The sequence below is a fragment of the Cyprinodon tularosa genome, unplaced genomic scaffold (genome assembly GCF_016077235.1).
Source record: "Cyprinodon tularosa strain WSP-4 unplaced genomic scaffold, ASM1607723v1 ctg40, whole genome shotgun sequence".
Taxonomy (NCBI): domain Eukaryota; kingdom Metazoa; phylum Chordata; class Actinopteri; order Cyprinodontiformes; family Cyprinodontidae; genus Cyprinodon; species Cyprinodon tularosa.
In genome coordinates, this window is record NW_024039119.1 from 1,842,739 (window position 1) to 1,865,086 (window position 22,348).

General features: G+C 38.7%; 1 protein-coding gene across 2 annotated transcripts in view; it reads left to right on the top strand.

The window, feature by feature from the left end:
- tfeb (transcription factor EB) overlaps positions 1-21,437 on the top strand; it is a 56,076-nt gene extending 34,639 nt beyond the window's left edge. Inside the window, exons 3-12 of one of the 2 annotated variants that reach the window (XM_038298086.1) lie at positions 3,601-3,705; positions 6,223-6,393; positions 9,260-9,358; positions 10,344-10,532; positions 11,256-11,345; positions 15,597-15,714; positions 15,863-15,919; positions 16,506-16,581; positions 20,424-20,571; positions 20,651-21,437. In XM_038298086.1, the coding sequence (XP_038154014.1) occupies positions 3,676-3,705; positions 6,223-6,393; positions 9,260-9,358; positions 10,344-10,532; positions 11,256-11,345; positions 15,597-15,714; positions 15,863-15,919; positions 16,506-16,581; positions 20,424-20,571; positions 20,651-21,217 (1,545 nt within the window). In that variant the 5' untranslated portion in view covers positions 3,601-3,675 and the 3' untranslated portion in view covers positions 21,218-21,437. The remainder of the gene's footprint in view (positions 1-3,600; positions 3,706-6,222; positions 6,394-9,259; positions 9,359-10,343; positions 10,533-11,255; positions 11,346-15,596; positions 15,715-15,862; positions 15,920-16,505; positions 16,582-20,423; positions 20,572-20,650) is intronic. The other variant, XM_038298087.1, reaches the window with a different exon arrangement.
- Positions 21,438-22,348: the final 911 nt, after the last annotated feature.

Here is a 22,348-nt window from a genome sequence, read left to right on the forward strand (position 1 = left end):
TTGACACTAAAGATATCATCAGTGCAGCCTGATAGTTGCTAGGTGGAATGCATTCACTGACCTGGAAAAAGGATTGGAGTTTAGATCTTAACCACTGATTACTGATCAGGAATTATAAACAGAACAATGGGTTGCTTCCAGGCGGTAGGTGATTTCTCTGATGGTACAGCCTGTTTGAAACCAAAACCAGTTACTAGCAGAGTAAAATGATTAGGCAGCTGGCTGCTATCTGGGTTTCTACATTTTATTTAGTTGGAACCCAGAATATATGTACATATATAAAATGATTAAATGAAACTTTGAATAAGTCATGAATTCATTATATTTGGACCTAAACAGAATAGTGAGAAGGTCAAAATGATATGACACTGTTAAGCTGGACAGTTTGTCTTAGACTCTTTTGTGAAACCCATATATTCTATACATTCACTGCATAGAGTGAAATATTTTAAGCCTCTACTTCTCATTTTTCTGATGACTGAGGCTAAAAAAAAAGCAAACTCTGAGAAAACTTAAATATTGTAAAGGGGAAATACTGGAAACTTGGTGTCACAATCTACTGAAATTATAAACTCAGGATGCCTGTAAAGGTTTCCTGAGCCTCTATAGTCTCAGTCTGGGTCAGGAGGTTATGCAATCATGGGGATGACTGATGACCTCACTGGTGTCCAGAAGACGCTCACTGACACTCTTTGTAAGGTCAACGCTAAAGATGCTTTTTGTTCACACAGTATCTATCAATAATCATATTGATAGAAAGTTGAGTTGACTTGGAAATTCTGGGAAATGCTCCAGCAGCATCAGGGATAACTTCCACCCTGAGAGTGGATTAAGGCTGGTTTCTGCACATCAAGAGTCTACAGCCAGAGGAACCCACACATCTGCTACAAAAGACACCTTCATTATGTCAAGCCATTCTCCAACTACAGACCAAACTGTTGCTCAGTCATCTGAGATGAAAATAGGGCTTGCATTTCATTTTGAAGGCAAAGTCCCAGAGTGTGTTGGAAGAGTGGGGAGGCACAGGTTTTTGGAGGCCATGTCCTCTACTGGGATTGGTTCTGTGCTTTCTGTTGTCCATAGTCAAAGAGAGATCTACCAGGAAATGTAAGCTCTTTTTATGCTTCCTTTAGGGTTGTCACGATACTATACTTTTCAACTCGATACCGATACTAAGGAAAATATTCGATACTCGATACCACAAGGATAAAAACAGACTCCAAAATTCAACAGAAATTTTCATTAATAATAAAAATACAATAAACAATAAGAAGAATATTTTGAGGTTGTTTGCTGTGTACAATATTAAGCAAGATTGATAAAAAACTTACAAAATTAAAATTAAGTGTTCCTTCCTTGGCTAAGCTTTGCACAGATAGCAATGACACTAGCCAAACTGGTTAAGAAACAAAAATAATTCTCAGAAACGTCAAAAAACGTCTGAAACTGAAAAATGCACAGAATTGTTCAATCACACAGTGTTCAGAAAGTGCATTTTCCTCTATTCTGCACTTTAGATGAATGACTGTTTAGGTGCCACTGGTGGTGGCACTGTATCGATACTTTTAAAAACAAGTATTGTATCCGGATACAACGTTTCAGTATCAATACTTTTTTGAGTATCGATACTTTTGACAACCCCAGCTTCCTTATGTTGCTAAATGGAGATGCAGATTTCATGTTCCAGCATCACCCGGTACCTCTCCACACTGCCAAAGGTACCGGAACCGGGTTCAGTGACCATGATGTTACTGTGATTGAATTACCAGCAAACCATGTGGACCTGAACCCCATGGAACATTTTAGGAGAAAGATCAGAGATGCCAGACCCAACAATGCCTCTATGGAATAGGAGGCTCTTTACAGTATTAAAGGGATAGTTCGGTATTTTTGACATGAATCTGTATGGCATCCCCATCACCAGCGGCATGCAATCACACTGACTTACCCCTGGCAGCGTCCTGTGAGCAGAGTTATCGTCCAGTTTTGGTCAAGCCGAAAGTAGTCCGGCAGGTTTTTAGGAACAGCGAAATAAAACTTTTCTCTTCCCAAAACATTATGTGTTCAAAAGAGTGATATTTTCGCAAGCGGCGGAGGGAGACATGGCTGTTGTTGGGCTCGCTGTCTGAATGACGGCGCGCACTGATACGAACAGAGAGAAAATAGGACCAATTGATAACGACGTGTGACTTTTTCCACTACAATGTTTTTGGGATACGAAAATATCACTCTTTTGAACACATAATGTTTTGGGAAGAGAAAAGTTTTATTTCGCTGTTCCTAAAAACCTGCAGGACTACTTTCGGCTTGACCAAAACTGGACGATAACTCTGCTCACAGGACGCTGCCAGGGGTAAGTCAGTGTGATTGCATGCCGCTGGTGATGGGGATGCCATACAGATTCATGTCAAAAATACCGAACTATCCCTTTAAAGGCACAAAATGAGCATACTTTCCAGAGTCCTAATGTTTCTGTTTAGATTATCATTTTGTATCAATCTTATGTAATATAATTTTCTTTGACTCTGTGGCTGTGTCCACCCTAACCCCTAATTCCTCAATCATTATGTCGAGAGGGAAATATATAGTGAACTTTATTGTGCAATGACCGTTTAGACGGATGACCACTACTTTTCACCTCCCGTTGGTCACGTGGTTGCGGCTCCCCGCACGGTGCCTGCGCCTTTGTTCTCGCTCATCCCCAAAACAAATCCCATGATGCTTTGCAAGAAGAGAGCTCTTGGTAATTGATGTACACTGCTTTTTAAGGTACATTGTGGGGGATTTTGAGTCCACAACTTTTTCATCCACTAGACATTTGTACACTCATATAAAATGGCGCGACCCCTATATAGTGCTCTGTATAGGGGATAGACAGACATTCGGACGCAGCCTGAATTATTTCATTGTCTGTACTTCATAATGGTAAAATATACAAAAAAAAAAGATTTAAAACACTTCCCTCTGCAAAGCTGATCTGAAAATGAGTAAACGTTTGTGTATTTTTCTCTTAATTGGAGCAGGTAAATAAGATAATCCGTTAATGGAATGAGTATCTTGTCAATAAGATAGTACAATTAGATATTATGCACATGGAAAGTTATAATGGAGTTTTTTTCTGACTTAAAACATTAATAATTTTACTCTATTGGCACTCATACACTTAGTTTTTTTTAAACTTACAATAAATGTTTTGCAGTCTGAGCATAAAAAAATGGAACTTTTGCAAGTTACTGTTGTTGTTTTTTTTTCTCAAATGTACCTATATGTAGGCTAGCAATTATTATTAACAAAGTTCACATTATGTGTTTTATCTTGAGATAAGGTGTGAAGTCCAAACATCTGAAATCTGAAATTGTTGCACATTTTTTTTATTTTCCATCTGAAAACCAATGCTCTCATTAATAACCAAACATGCATCTAACAATGTTGGAGATAAAAGGGAACTGTTTCCCAGTCTTCATAAGTATGCATTTTTACTTTCATAAAAACCCATGATCTATTTTTTGCAATAATCAGACTCTTGTCTGTTTCCCTCTTGGATTCCCTTCTTACCTTTTCTAGCCTTACACTGTTTTCATCTCCTTATCTCCTGCACAGATCCCTCTACCTCTCGGGCTGGACTGTGGTGCATTAACGTCAGCTCGCCCTCCCCTGCCCCCTCGGCCCCCAGCCATGGCCTCACGCATCGGGCTGCGAATGCAGGTAGATCACTGTTTCTTTCAGCACTGCAAAAACGGATCTAAACAAAAGTAAAAATGTCTCAAAAGTGTACTTGCTTTTAATTGGAGGAGGTAAATAAGATGATCTGCTAATGGGATGAGTATTTCAGGCCGGTAAAATAATGAAAATGAAACCTGAAATAAGATATTGGAGTTGTTTTTTCTTTATTTTAAATTTAAATTACCATAATCTAAGGTTTAACACACTTATTTCAATATATACTTTCGGAAAGCCATCCATGCAATAGCATTTACCCTAATATCTAGCTGCTAGTGCTTGCTGTCATCATTCTAAATGAAATTAATAAATCCCTTTTGCCGACTTCATAATGCTTTGTTTGAATCCTTTGCAAGACTGCTTTGCAAAAGTATTAATATCCCTTTGATGTTTTTACATGTTATGTTAAAATAACACATTTCAGCTTATTTTTGGGGGGATCTATATTATAGACCAACATAAAGTAGTGTTTTTTCTAACTATAAGAACTGAAAGTTTAATGCGCATTTGTCTTCAGCCACTTGAATCAGTGATTTCTTTAAAAAGCTGATTATCTAGAAGTAAGTCTTTGTTTTATTTTGGTTTATTTTCCATGATTGTCATGTATTTATCTTTATCAGTCTTCTTATAGATCCTAATGAGAGTCCCCGCAGCATGGCACTGCCACCACTGTATTTTTCAGTGGGGATGTTTAGTTCATTGTAATGTGCAGTGTTAGTTTTCTATCACTGAAAGCATTTCATGAAGGTTACCATGCTAACATTTTGCTCTCATCTGACCAGATCACCTTCTTCCACACGCTTGTGTTGTTTATCCTGCATTGCATGTGACTGGCTTTCTCTTAAAGAAGTCTTTCTTCTTGCCACTTTATCAGATTTGTGGCGTGCACGCCTCATAGCTGTCCTTACAACAAATGCTCTCCCTTAAGCTTACTTTTAAAAGCCGTGTTGTTACACAAATGAATGAATTAAACCAGATGAACTTTATTAGTTAGATGACTTATAAAGGGATTGGTTGCATTGTTTTTTTTTTTTTTTGTATGGGGTGGAAAAAACTTTAGAACTTGACTACCGTAGTAATGCGAAAGCTGTTTTAGAATATGTTGATTCATGACTTGAAACCCTCACGTAATACAAAAAGGTTTGTTAAAAAGTATCTAAATGATAAATTGGATTTAAATGCTTTTCAATAAGCCATCTGTTGGGTATTTATTAAACAGAGTAACTAGAGTTGGTGTTGTGTAGGATAAGCATACCCTGTCAGACCAGCATACCTATAGTCAATATGTATGTGCAAGATGTCAGATTTCCATTTATCCCTTCAGTTTAGTACGAAAAATAGACTTTAAACTACCTCAACAGGCTTATATCCCTTAAGTAATTAACAAAAAAACTAAAAAATTTAAGGTGAGATCGCCAAACGCTTCAAAAAACACCAAAAAGTAAGTAATTATATTGTTTTTTGTACATGACTAAGGGGATACATTCACGTTGAGGTAGTTTAAAGTGTATTTTTTTCTACAAAACTAAAGGGATTAACTAAAAGGACAAACTAAACAGGTAAACGGAGATAAACTAAAGGGATAAACGGGTATTGACTATGGGTATGCTGGTCTGAAGGGGTATGCTCTTCTGACAGAACACAGAGAGTTTAACATGTTCATTTCTATGAATATTTATAACGGTTAATTAAAAACACTAATGCAATTCATTGTATTTTAGTCCCAAGCGGGAAGATTTATCCTCCTCATTTCTCATACACCTTTAAATCTGATGCGCAAGCAGCCACACAGGTGTTGGTCCACTGGCGATATTCAAGCTTTAAACCTATGGCTTGATGCGAATACCTCCTCTATGGACATCTAAGTTACGGCGATCCAGACAAGCCATAATAAGAGCTATCTGAATATTGCTGCCAGTTAGGAAGGAGCTAGGACCAGCAACGTGGATTATTTGTGTTAGTAAAAGACTTAAAGAGAAAAAGTAGCCTCGGGTAATCATTTTATTAAATGCTTCATATTTAAAAGCAAATGTTAAGCAGAGCGTAGCTCTGATATTTCTGTCAGTATTAGAAAAAAATCATTTTGTTTAGAGCAACTAGGTATTGCCTGTATATATTTTTGTACCATATATAGTGACCTGAGCTATTATAGTTGTTTGTGTACTGTTATAGCTTTAAATATTAAGGGTTTCCAAAAATGCTAAAATATTATAACTTTAAACCAATCTGATGGTTGAAAATTCTTAAATAATTGGATTACAAATTATAAATGTATGTGTTGCGGTGATCATATAATTATTTATTCAATAACTGAGGAGAAAGGGGTTTATTTGGTCAATATATGGTTTAATTAAAGACTCTCAATTTAACTTGATTGAAAATTAAATCCCACCACTAATTGTTTTTTATGTAATTATGTCCCTTTTCTGGATTTTCTAACATCTGGCCCTATCCTTGTATCCCTGAGTTGGTTCTGAGATGTTTGTGTTTGTTTGCATCCAGCTGATGCGGGACCAGCTGCAGCAGGAGGAGCAGCGTGAGCGGCAGCAGCATCAGCAGAACATGGCGATGCAGTACATGCAGCAACGCATGGCTGGGCCGCCTGCGCCAACACCGGCCATCAGCACCCCGCAGCAGTACCAAAGCATGCAGGTTCCCGTGGAGGTTCTGAAGGTCGGTTTCCTCTGTGATTTTGAAGGAAAAAAGCTGATTTGTGAAATATATTTTACTCTAATTGCTCCTAATGTTGCGGAAGCACAAAAAGGACAATACATTTAAAGATTGTAATGGCAGTTTTGCTTCGAAGCACCTAATCTGGGATGGGTGCAGAGGAGGCGGTCGGGACGTTGTTGAAACCCAGAGACATCTATGAGAAAGAAAAATGCAGGGGAGCAACAGGGCATTTAAGGAGACAGAAGTGGGAGATAAGAGACGTTTGACATGTTTTTTGTGATAGGCCACATAGGGGGGATGCAGATAGGCTCAGACGGGGGCTGATAAAGCAAAGTGACATTTTGCCTGATTCCAGAGATGCCTGTTTGTCCTTATCTATTTATGTGCAACACTCCTTCAGATGTTTTGTTTTTTCTGTCCTTTATGCAACTGTATATCTGTCCACTGTGTATGCGGTCTTCACCGCATGGGGCAACATGCCTATATTGTATTGACTGTTTACTCTGTGTGTGTGTGTGTGTGTGTGTGTGTGGTTGAAAAGAATGGTGTTTATGAAATCTGTGTTTTTCCTGCTGTAGATAAAGTAAACTCCCTGTCTGTCAGGCCATCTGATGCTGTCATAACTCCTGCAACACATTTCTTAGAAGTTTGCCTTGGCAAGTGAAACTCCCACAACTAGAAAGTTCATCATGCAAATTTTTTTTGTAACAATTTATCAGTGTCAATTTTTAGTCCTCCTGCAAGGTGAGCTGAGAAACAGTAATGTAATCATCAGTGTTCATTGTACATTTGTCAGCAAGGTTATGCAATAATCTCATGGTAGACTTGACTTCATGCACAAAGATTATAGTATTTAGAACTCTAGAGGGTAAAACCTTGTTTGTTATTTCTATTGTTGCTCCTATCCACGCAGCTACATCTTTGCCGTATACCTCCCAGGGTCCATCATTGGTTTATGTAAACATCACTTTCAGTATGTCGGTTTGTTGTTCAGGTCAGAGGTTTGCTAACACTCATCACCAAAAGGAATGTGCTATTGATTTGGGCTTTTAATGATGTGTTGGAACCACCAACTTTAAGGAGGTGTAAAGCAAATCCTAGAGTTTTTGCTGATGTTTGCCCCCCTTTGGCTGCAAGTTGAGATGACACCAGTGTTGTACAAAACATGGGAGAAGGTAAAAAGTACAGCAGCCTGCAGCTGTAACTGCACGTCTTTAGTTTAGATGCGTTATTTCGTCTTCAGTTATAAATACGGAAGTTCTCCTGAATGGATCATTTTATCTTTTTAGCAAAAAGAGGAACATTCCCATGGCAGATCTGAGTTTTTCTAATGTTTACTCCTGTCTTAATCCTCATCAACAAGGCTCCAATGTGTAACCTTTTGTTGGACTAGACAAAGATTTTGTGTGGAGTCTGTGATGTATGCAGTCCGAATTCAGCCAAAAGTACACACATGTAATAAATACTCATACAGCTGATTGTATTTAAAACAAAACGCATGTTTTATGCATGCAGATCCAACACCATGAGACCCCCATGAGGCCCCGCATACATGAGTGCTGGTGATATATGCATATAAAATAATACATACAGCTCCTTTAAAAAAAAAAAAAAAAAAGAAACTAAGTCTGATACTGGCTAAAGTGGCTAATATAATTTTTCTAGAATGGTATAGACCCTAATGTCTTTGAAACGTTGTGGATTATGCATTAAATTAGCTAATTTAAAGGAAACCAACAGAGTTATATTTCGATCATATTTCCAACCCGGAATGACCACATGGCTGCAAAATATTGCACGCGTTCTCTTACAGGTGGTCAAATATGAGTGGGGTTACATAAAAGTAGAGGAAAGCCACATTATATTCAAGTATTGGCACCATGTTGTTGTATTTAAAACAATTTTAGAGTTGCTTTTATTATCAATACAGCCTGAAAAAGCATCACTGTATGCCAAAAGTGAATATAATATTGATGTCAAAGATAAGGGCATGTAAAATGCATTCCAATGGGGGAATGGATCCGATGAGATCAGCAATAACTCTGTTTTGTAGTAGCAGGAACATGTATTCCCTGAAATGATACCGGTTCTTCTGATGCCATCCAGCTCTTGGTTATTAAAGTGGATAAAAAGAGGAGTGTGAAGCTCCGTACTTAGCTCTGGCCTTTCACATGAAGGTATGAGGCTGGCCCATTGGTCTGTGTAGCCTAAAGGGCTGGTTATCCTCCGGCAGCAGTGTGTCGCAGTGAGCTTGTCCCAGATATTTTTGATGTATGCCCAATATTGAAGCATGGTCTGCACTATGTTATTTCACGCCACAACGCAAGAGGGACAATCATGAACTAGCTGTGGGTCTAGATACGGCCGAGGCGGTGATGTAGTGGGGGCAAGTTTGTAAGACAATGGAGGGACGTGAGAGTGAAAAAGAGCAGGGATCAAGGTGGAAAAAGGGTCCCAGCATTCTCGCGTCCCTCGCTCTTCTAGGTGGTCAATCTTCACGAGTCGTTTTCCGCAAACGCGGTCATACAAGCAAACCAAGCTGGTAAGGTACCAAGCAGGAAATACGCATACTGTAGAGCAGATGTAGGTTTGACCCATCAGAGGCCTCCTGTCTGCGGTCACCTACAATTTTGGAGAGGTGCAGCAGAGTGTCTGCGGAGGGGGCGGGGGCACATTTGCGTTAACTGCGACACATGCAGACAACCTGGTTTCTGAGTATAACTCAGCCTTAACATGAGCTCAGTTAAAGCAGCTCTGTTAATGTGAAATTGTTATTCTTTTGTTTTTTTAGACTTTTGGATCCTAAAGTAAGTAAAATGTCTTTAATAATCAAAACTGTTTCTTTTTTCTGTTTTGATTTATTCAGGTGCAAACTCACCTTGAAAATCCAACAGACTATCATATCCGCCAGTCACGGAGACAGCAAGTGAAGGAATACCTTTCAACCACTTATGCCAACAAACAGGTATTGTTGGCTGTTGACTGCCCTGCTGAGCAGAGTGACTTCCAAAAGTATTTATACCTTTTTTAGTGCTAGATAGATAAACAACCAGTGGTACACTGGATAAATGGTATTCAAAAATGTTTATTTACAAGAATATGGAATGTATACACTGTGTATGATTTTATTTCCCACTGAGTGAATGGTTTGCGGAAGCTGCAGAGCTTCCTGTGCCACATATTTGCTGTCCTCTAGTGAACTTTAAATGGGAGCTCTTGTGGCTTTCTTCACTTCCTTAGAGGCCAGCTGTTTACCCTCCATTACAGTTCATAGACCAGACCAGTTAAAGTTACTATGAAGCGAAAAAGCATAGAGAACATAATGCTGGAGGTTACAAACAAATACTGCAGAACTGGAGAAAAGAAATAGAATGATGAAAAGGGGTTCCCATGTCCTCCAGCATCATAAGCATATAGCAGCATAACTATATAAAGACAGCTTAGAATAACCTGAGCCACTATAAGCTTTATCATAAAGGAAATGTTTTAAAAGTAGGCTTATCCTTTAAAGGTAGACTGTGGGCCTTCTAGCTGATAACCTAATTAATCCTCTAGGTTTGCAGTTATGCCATTCTCTATCCATTTGTTGGTGATTGATCGAGTGCTCTGTGAGTTCTAGTCCTAAATTTTTCAGAACTTTCTCTCTACCCTATTGGCTGATATCCTCAGGTTTTCTTTTATTTTAGAAGCTTCATAACTAAATAAGTTTAGCTAATGCCTCACATGGATGCACTATTTTTGTTTTGGTCTATTACAACAAATATCTAACAACACATAAGAGATTTTTTTTGTTTTTTTTGTGTGAAAAAGTTCTAATAGGAGTAAATGTTTTTTATGAAATTCACTGTATGACTCATATATTCATTGCACAGAAGACAAAGCATGGCTAGAGGTTGTAAGTGTATTTTTATGCTCATCTTCAACATCCACTTTCTCTGTTGTGTCCCCAGACGGTTCACTCAGTAGCAGGGCTCATGCCGCCATCTCCTCCCAAAAACATGGGACCTGCTGTGAGTTCAGCATCTGCGCCTCCACCTCTCCACTCTCCACACATGCGTAAGGAGCAGCTCATGTCTGGCAACAGCGCCCCCAACAGCCCAATGGCCATGCTTAACATTGGCTCCAACCACGAGAAGGAGGTATGGTGCCTGGAAGCGTGCAGGGCAGACTGTGGGATCAACATAAACCCATAAACATTAGGTTCATGGTCTTCTTTTAAAGCTTGATTTGCTGGGGCCCAACACAAATATCCTGTAATACAGCTTAATTGTGCCAATATAACAAACTACAAGGGTTGAAAATTATCCCAAAAGAAGCATGATTTTTCTTTTTTTTTATGCAAGGATCGTAATCTTTTAATGGTTCTTTAGTGGAAAGGAGCAGCACTTTGAGAAGGAACTGTCGGTGAGTCAGAAGAAAGTGGCAACTAACTGAGAGAGGCAATTAGTGGAATTTAAATGCTCCATAATGGCCTTCTTGCAGTAATTACAGCTTAAAAAGTGACAGAGAAACAGCAGAATGTAGGGGCCTTTGAACCTGGGAGACTTTGACCAACACTCTTCCTTCGGCTCTGCAATTCCTCTTTTTTTCTTTTTTTCTCTGTAAAAGAAAATATCTTAATGGCTGAAAAAAGTTTCTAAATGGTTTCAGGGTTTAAAGCTTCAGTAAAATGAATATAAAACAAGTGGTTTCAGAGTTCTACCTTCTGAATATTTGAATATTTTACTGCATTTTGATTCTAGACGTTATAAAGTAGGATCTATAAACGTTTTTATAGGTTTAGCAGTGGTTCGTATTTTTGAAAATTGGTCTGTTGAACCATCGTAAGAAGTATTATTTTGTAATTTTATTTTCTTTTGCAGATGGATGAGGTTATTGACGACATTATAAGTTTGCAGTCCAGCTATGATGATGTTCCAGGATACATGGACCCTGTCCAGATGTCAAACACTGTGAGTGGAGAGAAAGCCTCTTGAAAATAAATAATTACTTTTTTTCATGGTATTTTATACAGTGCCTGTACTTTGCATCCAGTTAACTTGGATGTAAAGGATTGAGTGCATTGCTGGCTCTACAGGCTGTAAAACCTTATGAGGCACTTTTGTAATTGGTGATTTTTCTAGCTGTAAAGACATCATTTTTTTCTTTTCTGTTTATGGCAACTTGTCTTTACATATGAAATTACATCAAAAGTAGCCATTAGTCCTAAAGCTTTCCATTTTCTGTTGAATTACAACCACAGATTTCTATGTGCTTTATTGAGATTTAAAGTTATATATCAACAGAGGTGGAATGAAAAACTGTGTATTTTACAGATTGTTTTACAAATCAACAAGAAATTGTAGCACATTTTATCCTAACCCCTTTTCTTTGCTACGTCTAAATGAAATCCCCTGCAACCAACTTTGTAGGGAAAATAAATGACTTAAACATTGTCAAAGTCATTTGAGATCTTTAAAGTCAGATTTGTGCCAGAAGTGTTCATGTGTAATAAAAACACATATGTAGACTTTTCTCCACTCGAATTTTCAACGTTTTATGCCTGCAGTTGTACCATGAGGCCCCCAATATGTTACCAGCATGAGTCTGTGCTCCTTCTCTGCTCTCCTATGTGGCCCATTTTCTCTGCACTCTTCTCTCTTCTCATGAAGCATTTTACCTCTTTGTGGATGGAATCAACATGAGAAAGTAAACAGCCTCTGATTGGCTAATTTTTAGGAAATCCCTGTTGAAACCGTAACATTTTCTTCCTAGTTGCGCGCTAGGGTTCACCTCCTTAGGTTAGTTCAACCCTGTTAAAAGTTGACATGAATGTTTAAAGGGGTCATAGAATGCAAAACCGAATTTACATTGTCACAGATGAATAACACTAGTTCAGTGGGTGAAATGGACATAGAGAGAAGTTCAAACCCCATCAACACCTCCTTTCTCTGCAAATCTCGCAATTTTAAACTTCCACCATAAAACGGGCGAATCCAAACGAAGCCCTGAGTTGACGTCAACTCGGGGATGTGCTTTTGTCACGGCCTAAAATTGACATACAGACATTACAGTTATTTTTGATGAAAAGTTGATATAAAAGACAATCTTGAAAAGAAAAGATTAAAGCTCAAAGATGTGATTATAAGTGTCTCAGTCAAGGTAATTCTAATTAACAGACTAAGATAAAACCTAAAATGATGTGAACGCATGTTTTTAACGCAGTTGGAGCTCAATCTAACTTGAAAAAATGACTAGGCTAAAATAGGGATTTTTATAAGGCATGTCTGTCAGGTGCCATAGCTATGAAATGAAGAATAAGAAGGATATTTTTTTAATGTTTGTTTTGTTTAAAACTCATTTGTGGATTGAATTAAGACAGATTTTAAAGAGTTTTTTTCTCTTTCCTTTCATTCCAAGCTTACTGAGATGAATGGAAGGGGCGAAAAAAAGATTGGACAATAAAATGTATTTTTTTTCATAAAATACTTAATTGCTCCTCCAGACTTTTAGGACTTATATAGGCCCAATAAACAAGTCATTTAGTCGTAAATACCAAGCGAGCCATCAGTACAAATAAGGTGACTTTTCATCGTTTGCTACAATAGCTTATATCGCTCGCATTTGCTCCTATTATTGGTAATTATTAAGCTCATCTATTAATTAAACCACAGTGAGTTAATGCCTCAAAGCAAACATTGAATGTAACTCCAAATCCATTTCTCCATTCTGCATGTAGTCGCAGTGTCCAATCGGTTATGTCTTTGTGGAGCCATAAACAGAACCACATAGACAAACAAAGTGAAGTGCACAAAACAAAGTGTATAATTGGCTTAAACACTAAACATTCCAACCCTAAACCGTGTCGGACACAGTTAGAAGCAGCAGGGAAGACATGCAGAGGCCGAGGACTGTGCCTCGCTTTGTGTCCGAGAGAGCAAACTCAGAAAATTAACAATTAAGCCACCACCAGTTAGAGTTCAACTTGTTTACAAGACATTCAGAGAGAGGGAGGTGGGGGAGAAAAAAAAAGGATTGGGGGGGTGGATGTGGGTGGGGGCGATGAGGACGATTTATGCTGAAGGGAAAACAGGCTGAAAGTCCAGTTGGGGGAAAGTTCACCTCTGTTTGGTGGTGATCGGAGGTAGAAGACGAGCAGCAGCTCCGCTGAGGTCATTCTCTCAGCAGCAGCAGCAGCAGGGGAAGGCGTGTGACACAGAGTGCTGCATGTGCTGCCCCAGCCCTGGAGAGAAGAAGAAGAAAGCCCCCTCGGCCTTTATGAGCAGAGGAGTGTAGGATGAAGGAGATGAATAAGACGTATGCCATTGTGGAAGTTATTGAAGGAGAACAGATTCAGCTGGTAAGATATAAGCTCCCTGGCTGCTTTAACGTGACTTTGATTTGGATCAGAGGAAGCAAGCTCTTAGTTGTTCAAAGTTTAAACTTCAGATAGCAAAGATGCTGCAGCTTTTCCATCTTTAATCATAACAGACAAAAAAAATGGTTGCAAACTACTGACCTAATCTTTTTTACTTTTTGCTTCTGTTTAGTCAAGGGTATCCTTTTATCGGACATTGTTGGGTTTTGCAGTCCAATTTGAATTAAAATCGACTCAGATTCTACGTGCATATTCAACCCAGCTTACTGATGTGTAGAGAGAGGGAAGCCCACATATGCTGCTTTGGCTTTATCTCGTGCTGCTCTGTGTGGTTGATTGGTTTAATCACTTAAACTTTGTCTTTGTGCATGAGTCTGTGCTGCGCTGTGATTAGATTGACCAGCACACACAAATCAATTTCAGGACAGAGTGTTTCAAAAGATGGCTGTAGGAGCATGAGGTTGAAACTGCATATCAGTAAGTTAGTCCAGCTGCCCCCACCCCCCCTCTTCTTTATTCCCCTTTAATGTCAGAACAGCAAGTAAAATTCACCTGCTAATCCCGACGGGGATTAAGACGGCAAATTCCTTGGAATTCCTGGAATCTTGTAAAGTTTAGCCACTGAATACCAGGCGCAGAGAAAACGCTTTAAAAGTCAGAGAGCGACGCAGTGACGCTGAGGTCACCCTTTAATTACACAAAGGGACTCTGAGGTTGTCCCATCAAAGATGCTTGGAGTGCAGAAGCGTGGAGATGGAACCTGGGTTTTCTAGGTTATTTCTTGTCAGCAAAAACAATGTTAACATGACCCGGTGAAACCAAATAAAAGTCCTTTTATTGGGATTTTATCACTTTTGATGATGTACTGATTTGTTTTAAACATTAACCCTAAAAAGGATCAGATTTCCCTATAAATGAATAGCCTCACTGTTGAATAATGCTGCCAAATCCGGGTTCGGATAATGATTTTATACATTTTTCACACCTAAACAGCTTAAATATCTAAGAACCTAAGAAGTCTGTTGTTCATATTAGTAATGAAAACTTGTAAAGTCTCTGTTTATGTTTTCGTCTGTGGATGTGTTTGATCTTGCAGCTCACACAGTAGCTTGCAGATTAAGTTATCTTTCCCTTAGAGCTCTTTATCTGTCAGGCCTCATTAGCAGCGCCGCATTCGTCGCTACTGCTCCGGTGCAGCGCGGCAAGTCTCATCAACGAGCCGAAAACTCATCAACTCCATGACCTGCACAATTAAAGGCAAATCAGCTCTTTTTAACTGTCCTCACAGGGCTAAATTTCCGTTGTTATACAGCGTCTAAAGTGCAAGATACTGGAGTTTGGAGCACTTTTCAGGTGTAAATTCAGTTGCAGAGGAAGGCAGAGGAGGGATCCAGCCATAAAGGCAGATAAGGTAGATAACAGGATTGTCAATCATTGCTGCACATTTTGGCAAGGTGCTATCAAGGTGTCATGTTGTTGCATTATCCGCTGCTGTTCGCATTTTACAGCACAATAAACAGGAACCCTGACTTTATGAAAGTAGTTTACAAGGTGTGTGAAGCTGTGAATGATTTCTCTCTGAGGAATAAAAGACTTTAAAGAAAGAAGAGCAGATTGAGACTATTTAAATTCAATTCAAACCTCACTTGTAATTGTGCACTATAACCTGAAATAGTGATGTTGTTTTGAATTTGTTAACCTAAAGCTTAATTTATCGTGGTGATTTCTGATCAATAGTTTTTGTTAAGCGAAACACTTTGAGCCGTTAGTGGATACAGTGTGTGTAGACTTTTTTTCTTCTTTTTAAAGTGTACATGTTTTTTCTTTTCTTGTGTAACCTTCCCAGCTCCCACTCTCCAGCAGCCACCTGGACGTCTACACAGGCCCTGGGATGAAGGCGCCGGCCATCGCAATGACGAGTAACTCTTGTCCCGCCAACTTGACCATCAAACGTGAACTGTCAGGTGCGGGACATTTGAGTTAAACAATTAGCTTTCTTATTTTAAATCTTTAAATTTGGTTGTTAAACATCGCTCTGTGATGTGGGCTGGTTATCTGCTCTTTTATTTCTTTGTATCAGCCTTCAGCTGATTACTTTTTGTTTTTGCAAAGACGCAGAAGCCCGTGCGCTGGCCAAGGAGAGACAGAAGAAAGACAACCACAATCTAAGTAAGTTTATTCTCCCCCGGCACAGACGGGCATCCAGTTTTCCTCAGCTTTGTGCTGATCTAGCTAACTGAGAGCAACTAGTGGGTGGATAGTTAACTTGACCATTTCTGCTGTTCTGGCACTTAAAGAGTAATTGCCTGTGACTGTGTGTGATCTTATTTGTGTGAGTTGGTGTGTGTGACCTTGTCTTTGTTACCTGGTAGGGACTCTTTCCCAGGAATATGCTACATCTTGGGGACTTATAGATACTTATGGGGACTAATGACTGGTCCCCATGAGGAGAAGTTCTGTTCTTAGGGTGGGGGTAAGGTTTAGAACTAAGGTATGAGGTTTAGGTTTAGGAATGTGTTGGTAATGGTTAGGGTTAGGTCAAGGGTCATGGTTAGGGCTTAGAAATAAGTGGGAAGTCAATGGAAGGTCCCCACAAGGATAGTGTGACACAACATTTGAGTGTGTGTATTTGTGGTGTTTTTATATACATATATTATTCCTCCAAAATGCAAAGACTTTCTCATTGCATCAGGTTCAGATTGTTATCTGCACTAATTATTTTGCTTAATATTTTTTCCTCTTTGCTCTTCGATAGTTGAAAGAAGAAGGAGATTCAACATTAATGATCGAATCAAAGAACTGGGCACCATGATTCCTAAAACCAATGATCTGTGAGTTCCTTTTGTCTCCTCTATGCTTTAAAGGCACATCTTGATACTTTTTTAATTTCTAATGTTTGATTCATCACACACACACTGATGTATTTTCCAATGTTCAGCTTCTAAGGATTTTAACGTAAAACAAAAGACCAATAAACAAGGATTCTTTATTAAAGGATGTCATGGTATGACCTACAGAGTCATCGGGCAGTTTGTTGCCTAGCCACCGACACCCTCCCTGTATAGGGAAACCTTCAGGCGATGATAACTAATTGGAACATGTCTGAGTTTTATATTAAAAAAAGAAAAAGTTTTTTTTTTAAAGACAGGTTTTCATATTTTTTTCAAAGTATATTTTCAAAGTATTGCATTTTATGAAAAGTTTACAAGCATCCATCAATTTTCTGTCACGCTTATCCCAAGCGGGGTTGCGAGGGATGTTGGTGCCCATCTCAACAGTGTTGTGCCTGAACGCGTTCATTGAACGAAAGTTCATGAACTTGTTCATATTTTGGGCGAACGTGAACTGAACGTACTGCATTACTGCCTGATGAACGTTATTCTTTTTCATTCTGGTGTCTGTGAACGGCACGCTCTCTCAGTTCAGCTCCGTTCAATAGGTTGCCAGATTTCTATAGAGTCCTCCAGGCGAAACCCCGGCTAAATCACACCGTAAACAGGCCTTAATATGTAGCGGGAAAAACACCCAATCTGGCAACACCAGCTACCAGCGTCGTAGCCTACAGCCGCGTGCGTCATCAAAACAAAATGCAGCATGGAGGCAACCGTGGATGCGAAAAAGCAGCAGTATGATCACTTAAAACAAGTTTATGACCAGGTGGTCGGTGAGGATGTTGGCAACAATCTTACATTTCGCTGCAAACTTTGCCCGCCGGCTTTCAGTAAAAAAATCCACACTTCAGTAACCTTAAATTCCTACCTCAGCCTGGTCTCTCAGTTTGTGTTAGTAAAATCTTCTTAAGGGTTTTACTATTCATGTAACTTGTTTGTTAAACCTGCCTGGTATAATTTTCCAGGATTCCAGTATTCCTTTTTAGTATGTATTGAAATGGAATTTCAAATTGAAAAAATTATTAAAATAAAAAAAAACATTTGCACCTTAAAGACTACTTTCCTGTTTTTCGTTTAATAATTCCTCATAAAAAAGACCATTCAAGCAGCACATTTTTCCTGATGTTTTTGAGAATATACTGTAGGGGTGAAAGCTGCAGCTGCTATTAGTGTGAAGTGAATGGACAGCAACAAAGCATTAAAGCAGCAATAGGGAAATGCTGTCCCCTCAATGCTAATGTAAACCCTGGTTGGATAAGGATTCAAAACTGGATATGAAGATGAAATCTGACGCACAGTTTCAGTGTTACAACTGATAAAATAATTGCTGTCTGTGGTTCTACAGTAGGCTATGGTGTAATTGAGCAATATATGAAAAAAAAAAAAGAACTGAACTAGTTCATTTTTTGGAACTGTAAACTTAGTGCAAAATTTTGAATTATGAACTATGAACTGAACTAGTTCATTTTAAAATGTGTGAACTGAACTTTGAACTAGTTCACGTAGAAAGAGAACTTTCCCAACACTGCATCTCAAGCTGTCTACGAGCAAGAGGCGGGGTCCACCCTGACCGGTCACCAGTTCATCGCAGGGAAAAACAGAGACAAACAGGACAAACAACCATTCACGCACACATCCACACCTAAGGAGAATTTAGAGAAGCCAATTAACCTAACAGTCATGATTTTTGACTGTGGCAGGAAGCTGGAGTACCTGGAGCGATCCCACACATGCTCAGGGAAAACATGCAAACACCATGCAGAAAGATGGTTCCGAGAATGGAACCCGGAACCTTCTTGCTGCAAAGAGGCAGTGCTACCCGCTGCTTCACTGAGCAGCCCCTCATATAGTTTCACCAAAAACAAACGCACATAAACTACTCTCCATGTGCATTTTGATTGTTTCATGTGTGCATATTTAAAACCACGAGACCCCCAGTATGTCCCCAGAATGAGTTCATGCTCCTTCTCTGCTCTCTCGTTTTTTTTACGCGCCTGTAGATCCTCTCCTACAGGTTTTGATCTGTTTCTGTACACTTATGTTAACGTTTGTCACTTTGAGGATGGAACCAACCTGACAAAGTAAATGTCATTGGCTGTGATTGGCTACCGGTACTTTTCACATAATCCCACCTCCACTTTTCCACTCGGGCTAATAGCTATTTGCACAAAGAGTTCAAATTTAGTTATGTTAAGTCATTATAAAATACCATAGTTAACACAGTCATGAATATGTTTTGACAGAAGTAGCAATATGCTCTAAAATTATTGTTAAATTTTTAACTTCATATGAGCTAAGCTAACGTTAGCTAACGTGAATAAGCTCTGGTTTATAGTTGAACACATTTACAGTGCTAATCAGTTTGCAGCTACAGTTAAGCATTTTTTTCTTGTATCAGATGATGAATTTTGGATATGAAATCACAATTAAGTTCTTGAAGAGAACAGCTATTGGCCTCAAGATGATTTGCTAAGGTTACTAACCACGACCACTGATCTCAATTTATTCACTGGATTGCTGATAGCCCGTTGGTGGAGTGAAGCCACCAGCTGCCTTATGGTCACAATGTAAACAATACGTGCGCTACGACATCAAACAACGATGATGTTCTCATTTTCAGGGGGGCTTAAAGTCGTAGAGAAATCATATTTAAATATCAAATCATTCTGGCTTAAACATGCATATAAATGTAGTCTTTATCAGATTATATTTTCCCAAAATTTTGAACATTTCTATACAAAAAAAAAAAAAATCCTGTCTTAAAATGTGAGTGTGTTGTTTTTTTATGTTATCTTATGCAAGCCAGTTAGTTATACGTCAGCTTGTACACCTAAATTCGGCCAATCATATATCAATGGTCATCTGTCAATCAAATTTTTTGGTCATAGCATCTTTATTCATATGTCACAGCTAATATACGCAACGGTTGAAAAAAGAATAATTTACTTTTTAATGTTTCCGCTGTCCATAGGGTTCCTTGACGGTGTCGTTACTAAGTCACCAATTTAGTGCTACTTGGTCCCAGCGTTATTTCCCAGTGGGAACCTACCTACGCTTTTAAAATAAGGATAAATTCATCACTTGGACACACACTTGCTGTTTCATAGAATCAGTAGATTGCTGTAACTTATGAAAAAAAAAGATGTCCATGAGGTCTAAAAATCATGTAATATGACATATTATACAAATGCATCTCTACAAAATTAATGTGTTAATGGAGCATAATAATACAGATGTGCCGAAAGTGCTAAATTGATGATGTACATGTTTGATGACATTGTTATAGTAAGTACATATAATTTCAAGATTTCACATAAAGACTGAATTACAAGTACATCTCTGTTAACGTATAATGCCCTATACTTTCATGATGCGTCTGTGCTTGGCATCGTCTGGTTAATTGATTGCAATTGATAGAAAACAGTTGCATTTGCTTTTATTTAAGTTTTAATAAAATTTGACTGGCATTTAAATCAAAACGGTAGAAAAAGCAACAACAGGTACAATTGCAGTTTAAAGCAAAGCCAATTCAGGAATATAATGCCAGCTCTCAGGTTCTAAACTTCAGCTGGAAGCAAAAAAGTGCATATATACTTTACATTATATGGACAATAAATTTATAGAAATAAGGGGGGTAATACAGATTGACATAAGTTTCAGTCTTTTTTAATGGAAATACACAAATAAAAAGACTTTTTAAGGATATTCAAAGTTAATCAGAGGTACCTGTGGATCCAGAAGACATCAGCTGACCATTAGTTTGTATTTTTTTCTTTTTGTAGTGACGTGCGTTGGAACAAAGGTACTATACTGCGGGCGTCTGTAGAGTATATCAAACGAATGCAGAAGGACGTGCAGAGGTCCAGAGAGGTGGAGAATAACTTCAAAAGGATGGAGATGGCCAACAAGCAGCTTTTGATGCGCATCCAGGTAAATCACCAACAGAAATATATTTAAGAAACAAAAAAATGGAGAAAGTTGGGATGACATTTGATTCTGCCGTTAACAGGAGTTAGAGATGCAAGCTCGGCTGCATGGCCTGCCAAGTACCTCCCCATCCGGCCTGAACCCCGGTGAAATGATGCCTGCTTACATTAAACAAGAGACCAGTCCAGAGCAGAACTTTTCTCATGCTCAGCAGCAAGCCCTCCACCAGCCTCAGCACCTACCCCACAACCAGGCTCAGCCCCAACAGCACCACTTCCTCCCCCAGCCCCACATGCATCCCCAGAACCAGCTCCAGCCTCAGCCCCGGCAGCTGCCACCAATGCCACAGCACCTGCCCCCCCAACAGCCCATCCAGTACCCCGCGGTGGGCAGCTCCCAGCCCTTTGACTTTGCCCAGTCGCTGGACTTGTGCGACGGGATACCTGGATTCTCAGACGGCATGTCAGGGCTGGGGGACCTGGGCGGACTGGACGTCCAGGGGAGAAGAGGCGAGCTGAGCTTCTTGATGATGGACGAGCCTTTGTCCCCTATGGAGGGGGACCCACTGCTGTCTGCAATGTCTCCGGAGGCGTCTGTCGACTCGAGCCGCAGATCCAGCTTTAGCATAGAGGATGGAGACATCATGTAGAAATTTAAAGTGGTTACAGTTAAACTGTAAACAGCTAAAAAATAAGGAAAAGCCCTAAACATATATATACCCGACACAGAAATAAATGATCATTTACAGAAGTTCAACATCACATATCTTTACAGACCAGATATTGGTACAGATATTTCTTTTTAAAGGTACCATCAGAGCAACACGGGTTATGAATCCAGAGCCGGCCCAAAGAAAAAAAAAAAAACAAGCTGCTGCTTGTGCTCAAGCACAACTCAGAACTTCAAAATTATGGTTACAATTCAAAAGAATATTTTAAACAATGTAAAATCTGTTTAGACACAGGAAAATATTTTAGTCATACTGTATATTAATATTCTGAGAATTATATTAATGATTTCTGCTATTTGAGTTTATGCTGGAGTCACATTTCAACATAACTGCAAACTAATACATAAAAAAAATAGCTTTTTTTTTAATCAAAGGCCAAAAGTGCCACAATTCAAAGCAACACTAATTTAGAAAATGTGTATTTTATACATAATAACTCAAATAAATCAAAATTACATAAATAAATACATCAGCTGCAAATGAAATCATTTAGTTAGTCAATAATTTAAAGATTGTGTTAATTTGATGTTAGGAGCCTGTAAAATTCTATTCTTTTATTTATTTAAAAAAATCATTGATACCTATCACAGACAGTGCTCTCTTTTTTACTTCCCCTTTTTTTAACAAAGCTCTAAATTAGCTGTATTTAATTAACTATTATTATTATTTTTCATAATAATTATTTTATGATTGAATGAAACCTAGAAAAAAATCTAATTTTAGTACAACATCAGATTTTTTGTACTAATTTATTAAAATATAAATACATTTATTTTTATGACGATTTATTTTTAATTCCATAAATAGATTGATAGATTTAACAGTTTTTTTGTTTTGTTTTTGATTTTAACACTTTTGGCCACTGATACTTCGCAAAACTACTGGATCTGCATTAAAACACCTCTTTTTTTTTTCTTTTTAATATATGTGAACTGAAATGGGGTCCCAAATGAGATTCAACTAAGGGCCAAAAACCTTCTTGGACCGGCTCTGTTTTTCAGTAAACATTTTGCACACACACTCAAGTGCCTTCAAGTTAATCTGTGCAGA